This window comes from Notechis scutatus, chromosome Z, assembly GCF_049901735.1.
Source record: "Notechis scutatus isolate UNSWTSFEM ecotype Mainland chromosome Z, rNotScu1.2, whole genome shotgun sequence".
Taxonomy (NCBI): domain Eukaryota; kingdom Metazoa; phylum Chordata; class Lepidosauria; order Squamata; family Elapidae; genus Notechis; species Notechis scutatus.
The window spans coordinates 16,307,854-16,319,704 of record NC_142025.1 but is presented as its reverse complement, the minus strand read 5'-3'; the positions used below and the strand labels follow the sequence as shown (position 1 = coordinate 16,319,704).

Below are 11,851 nucleotides of genomic sequence, written 5' to 3'. Positions count from 1 at the left end.
GAACCGGAACCGTTTTTGCAAAAAGGCAGCCCGGAGCTTTGCTCTTGCTTTTTACTGCTGCTGCTGCTGTTGCCACCGGGAAAGGAAGAACCTCTCCAGGTCTTATTCAGCTGCTGCTGCTCCTCCTCTTCCCCCTTTCCTGCAGGCCACTGCTGGAAGCCACCGGTCCCGGGCAGCTGAAAAGATTTAAGGCGGCCGGCCATGGCGCTAAGACTGCACCCGCCTCCTCTTCCTCCTCCTTTTCCTCTACAGCAGCACGAACAACTCGCACGACGGCCGAGTTAACCCAGTTTTGCAGCAGTGCATGTCACTGCCAGTGCAGGAGGTTGCATGAGCCTCCGGGGACAGCACGGGCCGAGCAGCGGGGACCACAGCCACCGTACACGCCGCCGCCCCCACCGCCGCCCCCTCCTCCTCCTCCTCCTCCACCTCCCCCAGTGGTGGTGCTGGTTCCCGTTTATGGTTTCACACCATACCAAACGCTGGTAACTCCTGTCGCTGCTGCCTTCATTCCCGTCTGGTTTCTCCTCCCTGCTCCGCCTCCTCCGGTCCTCTTCGTCTACCCCGCTTGGGTCCAGCTTCTCTCGACTGCCTGCCCGGTCCCGCCGGCGGCGAACATGGGGAACGCGACCTCCTGCTGCGTTTCCTCCAGCCCCAAACTGCGGAGGAATGCCCATTCGCGGCTGGAGTCGTACCGGCCCGACACCGAGCTGAGCCGCGACGACACGGGTTGCAACCTGCAGCATATCAGCGACCGGGAGAATATCGACGGTAAGACGCGAGTCGGGAAGGACGTACGAACACGCCGACACGGGTGGGAGAAGAAACCCCTGGAGAGGTGGCTTACGCAAGCCAAGATTGGGAGGGGGGCAAAAGAGGGTGAAAGAAAACACTAGTTTGACCCTCCCGCGCTGGTGTTGCTTTAGTTTCCCCCTCCCCCTCTGTCTTTCACCCCCCCCCCCCTTATTGAAAACTAAGCAGCAGCGGTGGGACGCGGGTGTGGTGGCAAGGCGACGGTGCCTCTGGGCATGTGCAGTCTGCACTTGCAGTGTGAGAAAACGGGCCTCAGAGCCATATTCGGGGATTTTGCAGCTCTCGGGCATTGGAGAACGGGTGACATGAATGGTCTCCACTTGGGGAGGAGTAGTAGTAGCAGTAGTTATGGGTCGTTTCCCCACCCCTTCCCAGACTCAGGAACCCCAAAAGTAGGTGGGCAGGTTGGAAAACCAAAGCAGTTGTTTTGAAGGAGTGTGTGGCAGCAACTCAAACTTTAATCCATCAGTCTTCACGGAGGAGGTTGAAGTTGGAGGTCTTCTCCATTTTTCTGGTGATCCCAGCTAGGCATGGCTTGCAAAGCCAGGCCGCCTCCTTTCTCCAGAAGGGCCCATAGAAGTTCACCATCTATGACACAAAAGAGTCTTTTCTTTACAGGAAAACTGGAAACATCTGGCTTGAAATGAAAATTCAAATGTTATAAATAAATAAATAAATAAATGGTTGGGAATTGGAGTGAAGGTTCTGCCTTGATCTGTTTAACCCTATATGTAAAGAGCCAGTTTGGTCTAGTAGTTAAGGCATCAGAAAGCAAGAGGCTCTGAGTTTGAGTTCTACCTTAGCCATGAAGGCCAGCTTGGAGTCTGTGTCAGCCCAGCCAACCTTTGCAAGGTTGTTATTGGAAAATAAGAGGAAGAAGGTGAGTTAGATATGTTTGTGCCTTGAGTTATTTGTGAAATAATATATAGACATGATATAAATGTTTTATGTAAATAGTTGGTAGGCTGAAACAAAGATTCACCTCTATATAACACTATATAACACTTTAAATATATAACACTCTAAATATAAAGAGCCAGGTTAAGCACCAGGCTAAAACTGAGAGGCTCTGAGTTCAAGTCCTGTCTTAGCCATGAAAGCTAGCTTAGTAACCTTGAGCCAGTCACACATACTCAGCCCAGTCTACCTGGCAAGGTTATTGTTGTGGGGAAAATAGAAGAAGGAAGAGGTGTGTTGGATATGATTGCTGCATTGAGTTAATTTGTGAAAATAATACAGGCAGGATATAAATAAATACAAATGTTTTAAATAAATAAAGGGCTCAAATAAAGATTCTGTCCCAAGCCTCTCAGTCTTTAAAGACAATTATTATATAGCATACACTAAATAATCCATACATGTTCCTTTAGCTCCATTTGCATTCTAACGAGGCTTGTGGAAAAACTGTGGGTGAAGTAACCTCACAGCCACAGGTGGTTTTTCACTGTGTTCCTCCGGAGCAAAGGATTTAGACCATAATATCCCTCCTTATTTCCATCAAACCATATTTCTTTTAGATGTGAAAAGTATCCCACAGGAGATTCTTTTTCCCATAGGATAACTTCTCAGTGGAGCACTACCGATGAAATTGCTTTTGGAGAGAAAATTTTGGGGCAACTACTATTGTTTCCAATTTCAGAAACCAGCCAATCAAAAATCAGTATAAGACAGCATCTTCCGAAGTGATTTTTAACAGTAGGAAAATTATTTTCCCTTTTTTCTGTCTGGGCATTTGGTCTTATAACACAGAAGGATGCCAGCTTTTGGCACTGAATAATTGTAACAGATTTCTTCTGTATGGGGGTGTTTGCAAGGGCAAAGGGCTAAAAAAAATCAAAACAGTGGCTGAAAATGTACCCCTTTTTATACGTGTCATATGAGGAGCATGTCAGAAGGGTTGTGATGGCCATCTTGATTTATTTGTCTCTCATTCCCCCCAGCACTACAGTTCTAATCCTATTGAATTTGTAGTTTGGGAACAAATTGGAATCACCTGAAGCCACTTACAGCACTTGTTAACATATATGGAGCAAGAAGCCTTATTCTTGAATGCTACTTGAAAACTGAGGGAAATCTCATTCCCAAAGCTGTCAAGTCAAATGAATGCATTGATTAACTGAGATATAATTTAGTCTCTTTTTTTATGTCTCCCTTTAAATAAACATCAGTTACTGTTCCATATTATAACCAAATATTTAAATTGAGTGTAGCTTAATTGGGAATATGGCATATATTTCCCCCTCTAAATCATGTGTGGGAATTGATCCAGTTGCGGTCTTAGGTTTCCTTCAGTGTCCCACAGTATTTGGTAGTATTTATTCCTAGTTGTGCATGTTAAGGTTGTATACTAAAGATCCAGTGTCTTAGCTTCAGTGCTTAATCTTAGATTACAGTAATTCTTGCTTTGTTATGCTTATTAATATAGAAAAAGGGATTGTTGCCTGTATAGGTAACTTATTGTTTAGAGATTGATTGATGATACAATGGCATTGAAAAAAGTTACTTATGACCATTTTTTACTCTTACAACCATTGTTGTATCCCCTTGGTCATGTGATCAAAATTTGGATGTTTGACAACTGGTTTATATTCACGATAGTTGCAGTATCCTGGGGCCAGCATGTGATCTGCTTTTGATACCTTCTGACAAGCAAAGTGAGGGAGAAAGCCAGATTCACTTAAAAATTGTGTTATTAACATAATGACTGCAGTGATTTGCTTCACAACTCTGTTGAGAATGGTCATAAAATGGGGCAAAACACACTTAACTGTCTTGCTTAGTAATAGAAGTTTTGGCCTCAAATGTGGCCATAAATTGAGGATTTACCTATATAGTATTTATTTTTGGAGTCAAGTGACTATTATGAAAATATTTGTGTGTGCATGCAAAATAATCCAAACCTGGATTTCTTAACTTGCTCCACCATTGGATGTTTTTAAGAAGAGATTGGGCAGCCATTTGTCCAGAATGGTATAGCTTGAGCAGGGGGTTTGACTAGAAGACCTCTAAGATTCCTTCCAACCTTATTTAATCTACATCCCAAAAGCTACAGAAAGAGAAAGATTTGGCCTTGGCCTTTTTACCAAGGTATTAATTGTTGAAGTTGCTTTACATGTAAAATTATTAGTAAATTAGTGTTGCTGTAATGGCATAGTAATATTAAGGAATATCCTGTGATATGTTAGAAGACTTTTAAGATGTCGCTAACCCTAACAGACACTAATCTGTTGCTAATCATGATAAGGGGAAATTTGGAAATTTGGTTTTTGGAGTTTATCAAACCAGCTAAAGGACACTTTTGTTTTTCACAGTGGTGTACAGTACTTTAGTCAGAACATTAAATGACTGAGTCAGAGATGAAAGCTTTGGTACAGAATGTAATATAATTCCTAGGGACAGTTGACATGGAAATCCATGGCCAATTATGGCATTTTTTTCAGTATGTGAGTGATGTTTTCCACTATTAACAACTGTTATGTTGACTTTACTAAATAGTTATGCTGTGGCTCCATATTAGTGTGATTTTATTATATTTCCTCTCCTTCCTTCCTTCCTTCCTTCCTTCCTTCCTTCCTTCCTATCTATCTATCTATCTATCTATCTATCTATCTATCTATCTATCTATCTATCTATCTAATCTATCTAATCTATCTAATCTATCTATCTATCTATCTATCTATCTATCTATCTATCTATCTATCTATCTAATCTATCCATCCATCCATTCATCTAACCATCCCATACACACTCATACTTTATTTAAACTAAATTTGTAAATCAGTGATTGCATGACTGCTGTAGATGCCATACACCAAATAAACTATGCTAATTGAATTACAAGTTTTTGCAAACAGCAACTATTACATGAACTTCATTTGTTAGGTTCTTAACCCTACTAAAAAAATTCTACTTCTTAATTGGGGTTGCCTGATGGAAAGTAAGTAAAACTGGGCATAGAAATTTTAAGATGTGTAAATGCTGGTAGGGAGATTCTCTTGGCCAAGAGCATCTTCAAGATGAATAAGGGAAAAAATGTCTGAAAACTCTATATCGACTCCTTTCATACTAATGTCATGATGCACATTTTGTCATTTGAATCTTTAAGGCTAGCTGGACATATGGATTATTGTAGGTTAGGAGTCTCCAAACTTGGCAACATTAAGACTTGGGGACTTCAACTCTCGGAATTCCTCATCCAGCATTTTTGGAGACCCATGTTATACATGATGAAAAAAACAAAAATAACTTTATACAAAAACGTTTCTGCTCACTTTGCCCCAAGGAAATGAAATTTGGGTATGTCAAGAGAAATGCGAGTTGAATGCAATAGAGTCAGAAAGCTTAAGAAGTATGCAGGGTGAAATAAGAGATGGAATAGATATTGAAGATAAGAGTCTAGTTAGTCATTTGTCTGAAATAGTATAGGTTCTGTTTGAGCAGTGGGCTGGACTAGAAAACTTCCAAAGTCCCTTTATTCTAATGGTTCAATGGATATGGATTGAGTTCAAGCATGCTGTACACTATGAAAAAAAGCATGTTGAGGTGGTTGGTGTAACATAAATAATGAATTAGGGTCAAATAGCAAAGTAAACATAGGAAGGAAGATTGAATGGTCTGAGAAGACCAAGAAACTGTTAGAAGCAAAAAGTTAAAGACCCAAAGGTATAACATGAAGCTATAGTGAAAGGTATTTTTAGTATTTATTTGATTTGTCAATCGCTTACAAGATACAGGTATAAGAATAAACATAGTTTTGAATACATGAGATAGATACTTATAGGAAAAATAAAAAAAACAATAGGACAGGGACGGTAGGCACGAGTGGTGCGCTTATACACGTCCCCTACAGGCCTCTTAGGAAGGGGGTGAGGTCAATAGTAGACAGTCTAAGGTTAAAGTTTTTGGGGTTTAGGGAAGAAACTACAGAGTCAGGTAGAGTATTCCAGACATTGACCACTCTGTTGCTGAAGTCGTATTTTCTGCAGTCAAGTTTGGTGCGGTTAACCTTGAGTTTGTATCTATTGTGTGCTCTTGTATTGTTATGATTGAAGCTGAAGTATTCATTTGCAGGTAGGACATTGCAATGTATGATTTTATATACTATATTTAGATTGGACCGGAGGCGGCATAGTTCTAGGTTTTCTGGGTCTAGAGTTTCAAGTTTGGTGGCATAAGGTATTCTGCAATGAGTAGAGGAGCAGAGAACTCTTCTTGTGAAATATTTCTGGACTTTTTCAATTGTGTTAATATATAATAGGTGTTGAAGTAAAATAGATTTAGCTTTTCCTTCTTTAAAAAAAAACTTAAGGCTTTAATTTCTTTATCTTCTTGTTTCGTTCCTACACTTGGCATAATGTTGTGTACCCTGTCAGAGAACTGCACAATGGACAAATAAATACGTTTAGTTACTTACAGCTGGAGGACATTCCATAAGTATAGCTCTTAAATCCTGGCTATCCATACATTTAACCTCATATTCAAGAAATAGCTTACCCAGCCTTCTGTGAAGATGATCAGCTTAAAGAAGTGCACCAAGTGGCTTGAAGTATTTTTGGAACAGGAAAAAAAATCAGAAAATGTGAGACAGCAGGTGTGAGTGGAACCATAGGTGGCCTGAATTAGTGACACCTCCGTGGAGTTTTGGTCATTAGTACTATAGCTGGTCCTTGACTTATAACCATTTGTTAGTGACCATTCAAAGTTACAATCGTCTGAAAAAAGTGACTTACAACTGGTCCTCACATGACCATTGTCGTATAATCAAAATTATAGCCCTGGCCACAGGCATGATTTTATGATGGTTGCAGTGTGCCAGGATCATGTGATTGCTATTTTTGACCTTTCCAGCTGGCTTCCAAGGAAGAAAATCAGTGGAGGAAGCTGGGTTTGCTTAATGACCATGTGCTTCACTTAACAACCATAACAAAAAAGATCTTAAAATTAGGCATAACTAACTTAACAACTGCTTCTCTTTTCAATTTCATTGTACATATGTTGTGCGTTGATAATAAACGTTTGATTTGATTTGATTTGAAGAGAAGCTCTGATGTGAACTGTGATTCTAAATCAAGGGCTATCTGGCCAGTTAATTATATGACCTGGCCAGTTAATTTTAGTTTACACAACAGTGAAGGGATTATTCTAATATATCTTTATTTTCTTATTTTTTTTTCAATTTCCTCATAAAGAATAGTTTCTTTTGCCTGGAAAGAAGTATCTGGAAAGGAAAACACAAGGGAGAAACTTGATTTGAAACTCAAGAACCATTGTAAATATCTGGCTCTAAATATGAAATCAAAAACATCAGTTTGCACAATATAGGGGCATCTGTCATCTGTCTCAAAGGTGTTGATCTGAGAAGAGAATGACTGAAGTATAGAAAGGCCTGTTCATGAAAAGACGACTCCTTTCTTAATAAAATGAGTCAATGGAATAATATCAGAAAATTAAGAAAACATTTATGGCAAAAATTGGCAAAGCCCAAAAAACTCTTAAGCACCCCTGATAATGTGTGAGTTGGGTAGATGGGCTCTGGAGACAGAATGGATTTTACTTTAGGTGAAACTATTTAAGTTCCTGTTAAGAAAACAGTTTAATTCAAGTACATCAAATATACATTTCTCTACTTTAGTGTAGAGCAGTGGTCGCCAACCAGTGGGCTTGGGACCACTGGTCCACGAGAAAATTTTGGTGGTCTGCAGAGAAATGTCACTCCCAAAACACCCCCCAAAACAATTAAACCAGGCTGCATGGGAATACAAGGCTGCACCACCCACATGGCCCATGGGAACACAAGGCTTGCATTGCAAACAACATGAGGTAGTGAGGGGAGGGGGGAAAGGGTGGAGGGGGGAACTTGCCCCACTTGCCTCGCCTGGCCACTGGGCTGCTTCTTTCCGCTTCTTTCTTCTTCTGCTTTTGGCTGCAGGCAAGGAAAGCAGCAAAGGTCTTTCTTTCTCTCCCCCAAACTCTGCCAGAAATAAGTCTTTGGGACCCTGCAAGGCTTCCTGCTCCAAGAGACTGTGCCGGCAGACTCATTTCTGGCAGAATTTGGGGGACAGAAAGAAAGACTTCTGCTTCTGCTGCTTTCCTTGCATGAAACCAAAAGTCTCTCTCTCTCCCCCGAGAATGGAGCTGGAGATGGTATCCTGCGATCCCAAATAAAGAATGATCTATCGGTAGGAAAACGGGATGGGGAATTTTTCTGCAGACTTTTTTTGGGATTTTCCCAGGGTCTCTGGTCCACGGGATTTAAAATTATGAGTTTGGTGGTCCCTGAGGTCCAAAAGGTTGGTGACCCCTGGTGTAGAGGCTATAAGACATGAAAATAACAAAAAACTGATCAGAATTGCTTGGTGTGGAAAGAAGGCTTGTCTATTTCATTCCTTAGTTGAGAAATTGCCATGTTAAATTCAGAAGCAATACTTTCACTGTTGTTATTATTTCCTAGATAGGGTTTTCTTAATGCTACAAGTCAATTAAGGATATTATTGTACTTATGGGCCTTGTGAAAATCATTGATAGCTCTGGTTTCTATTATTCTTGTAATAAAGCCCTCATGTTTGATTCATATTTTTCGCTGTCAAATCCAAACAAGAAAATGGAATCCTATGTAATCCTGCCTCTAATAAAATGTTGTATACTAAATTTGTTTTGCATGATTGATAACTCTTTTCAAGGGATTGTTCTCAAAGTGATTTATTTCCTAGACAGGGATGTTTATTTCCTTTAATTCAGAATGTGAGAACAGCTTCAACCCAGGACAAAATTGCTCAAGAATTTTTAATTACACCAACAACATGAAAAGACTGAAATAACCACAAAACATTCATTTTAAAAATACTGTTTTTCAATGGTTGCTTAAAATGGTTTACTTCAAAATACATGACAATGCAGTCACACATTTAAAATGTGTTGGGATGTATTTTGTGTGTAATTTGAATGAAATGTTAAATGTATAAATTAGAATATATTTTTGGTTATTAAATCATGTTATAGCCTTTGTAATTTTAGCACATAGAGAACGGGAAAATTCCAGAGTACATATGATTTCTTAGTAAAATGTGAGCTTTTTCTCAATGTTCAATTAACAAATAAATGAATTCCAATTATTGGAATCCAATATACATAAATTGTATACTTGAGCATAATTTTACAGAGAAATCTGACAGCTGTGTGCAAATGAGGAATAGGCCTTTGAGTTGTTTTTTTAAATAAATAAATTTTATTAATTTTACAATTAAAACAAACCAACAACACATACACAAATGAAAGAAAAGAAAAAAGAAAGAAAGAGAAGAAAATAGAAAGAAAGAATGGAAAACAATTAAAAACATTCTCATCTTCAACAGTTTGTAAGATCTCTTTTTTTCCCATAACCCTTAATTTATGCCATATACACACACCTAATCTTTACATATATCTGTATATCACTGCTATAGGTTTATCCTATCCTCTTTTGCCTTATAGTGTAAAATCTATCTTTGGTCAATTCATTTGTACCAGCAGTTCCAGCTATTGTAATATATTGAGGTGTCTTTGTTTTTTAGTGCCAAAGTTAGTTTCTCCATTTCTGCACAACTTGAGATTTTTTGAATGATCGTTTCCTCTGATGGAACCTCAGGCTGCTTCCAACATTGGGTGAAGGCTAATCTGGCCGCTGTTAAAATGTGTATTGTTATGTATTTCGCTTTTTTTGAAATTTGTTTGTCAAAGATCCATAACAAGAAGGACTCTGGTTTGTATTCAATCTGCTCTTTTGTCATTTCTTCCAGCCAAATTTTGATTTTCTTCCAATAATTTTGGGCTTCTGTACAGGACCACCACATATGGAAAAAGGTTCCTTCTTTTTTTTTTTTTTTGCATTTCCAGCAATTCAGACTCATATTGGGGTGCATCTTCGCTAACTTCGAAGGGGGAAGGTGCCATCTATAAAACATTTTATAGGCATTTTCCTTATATGCTACCGATTTTGAGGCCTTTGAGTTTTTATCTACAGTATTTGCTGTTGTTTAGAGAACAAGCCACAGATATCACAGTGGTTTTATCTCTACACTGATAAAATGTAGAAAATACTGATATTTCTACTAAAATGTAATTATACATGCTATTCATTCAGTAGATGTGACATATTGCTACGCAAAAAATGTTTATATTGCTACGCAAAAAAACAAATGTTTATAATTTGAAACATTATTAGCATGCATTGCCATTGAAATGTCAACCAATGTATGGTTGATATAATTGCACATTCACATACAGCCACCAGTTGTCACACAATTGTTCTAAGAGTTGAATTGCTTTAGCTACTTAAAATATCCTCTGTCACTTATATAGAGAGCAGCAACAAAGCAATTGTGACAAAACCTTTCACTGCTTTGTGAATGAATCTATGTATCACGTTTCCAAAGAAATGGGCAGCTATAGAAAAATAATCATTTAGCATACAATAGCATGGTTTTATTTTTTTGTGGAGTAGCTGGCATAAAAATGTGATATATGATGCGGTGTAATTACATCTGTCAGATTTTGGTGTGTACCATGTGAAAAGAACAGGGAAGTTAAGCGAGAACAGGAGAGCAAATCAATATCAAACCAAAGTTTGTTTAGTTTTCCTATGAAGTTTTGCATATGCATCACTGATTCAGCAGTTTATGGGTCTGATGTCTGTTATGACATTCTTCTTGCATTCCTGAGACCTTTTCACAATTTCCATATAATCAGTAACAGAATGTGCCTTGTCTTATTTTGTCTCAGTTGTGTGAATCCTGGTAAAGTTTATTGCCAATATAGAAGCAGACACAATTCTTCTGATTTATGTTAAACTTTGTTGCTACTATAACCAAATTTAAAACAATGGATTTGGTAGTGGAGAAACACTCCGAAAAGCCTAATTCGGCTTTTAAATTTGGAATCTTCATTCCAGTTCTTGCTCCAGTTATTTACTTATTTGAGATTTTTTTTTTTTTAAATCCCATCTTTATTACTTTCATAAATAACTCAAGGTGACGAACAACCCTAATATAGGTAGTCCTCGACTTACAGCGATTTGTTTGGTGACCACTCTAAGTTACGACAATGAAAAAAATGATTTATTATCATTTTTCACACTTACCATTGCAGCACTCCTACGATCAAGTGATCAACATTCAGGCACTTAGCAACTGACTCATATTTCTGATTGTTGCAGTCATGTGTTCATCTTTTGCAACCTTCTGATATGAAAAGTCAGTGGAGAAGCCAGATTCATTTAACAACTGTATTATTAAATTAACAGCTGCAGTAATTGATTTAAAAACTCTGGCAAAAAAGGTCGTAAAATGGATCAAAACTCATTTAAAACTGTCTCACTTAGGAACAAAAAATTGCGGCTCAGTTGTGGTCATAAATCAAGAATTACCTGTACTCCTTCCTCCTCTTTTCCCACAATAACCTCGGGAGATGTGTTGAGTTGTCAAAGAATGACTGGTCCAAAGTCATCTAGCTATCATGCCTACAGCAGGACTAGAACCCAGAGTCTTCTCCTTTCTAACCTGGTACCAGGAGACCAAAGTGGCTCTCTATAGCAGGGGTGTCAAACTTGCAGCCTGTGGGCTGGATGTGTCACACGCAACCCATTTAGGGAAGCGGGAAAATCATATGTCACATGACGACAATGTGATGATGCGAATTTGATACCTCTGCTCTGTAGCATTTCTTGCTACGTTTATTTTGTGGCAAATGACCAAGCACCAGTATTTGCAACTATTTTTAAATATGTTTGGTAAAACAGTCTGGCAAGTTGCAGACACCGTGCCTAGTTACTTTGTTAAGCCATTTCTATTTTCCTTCATGTGGAAATTCCAGTTATAATTTTTATGCTCTTCCCTCTTCTGTTGGCAAATTGCTTGTTCTAATGCTGAAATTTTATTTCCTCTCCATGTCCTGTCTTTTCCTATTCCACAGCTCCTGTCCTTTTAGCTTCTGTGAATTTATGTCATCCAAAAGTCTGTTTATTTATTTTTTTTGCCTGTCATTTCCTTGATAAACATGTCCAAGT

General features: G+C 38.7%; 1 protein-coding gene across 1 annotated transcript in view; it reads left to right on the top strand.

Annotated features, from left to right (window-relative positions):
• The window catches only part of CCNY (cyclin Y), a 110,152-nt gene continuing 98,301 nt past the window's right edge, over window positions 1–11,851 (top strand). The window contains exon 1 of the mRNA XM_026672244.2: window positions 1–771. Coding sequence (XP_026528029.1) covers window positions 618–771 — 154 coding nt within the window. The 5' untranslated portion in view covers window positions 1–617. The remainder of the gene's footprint in view (window positions 772–11,851) is intronic.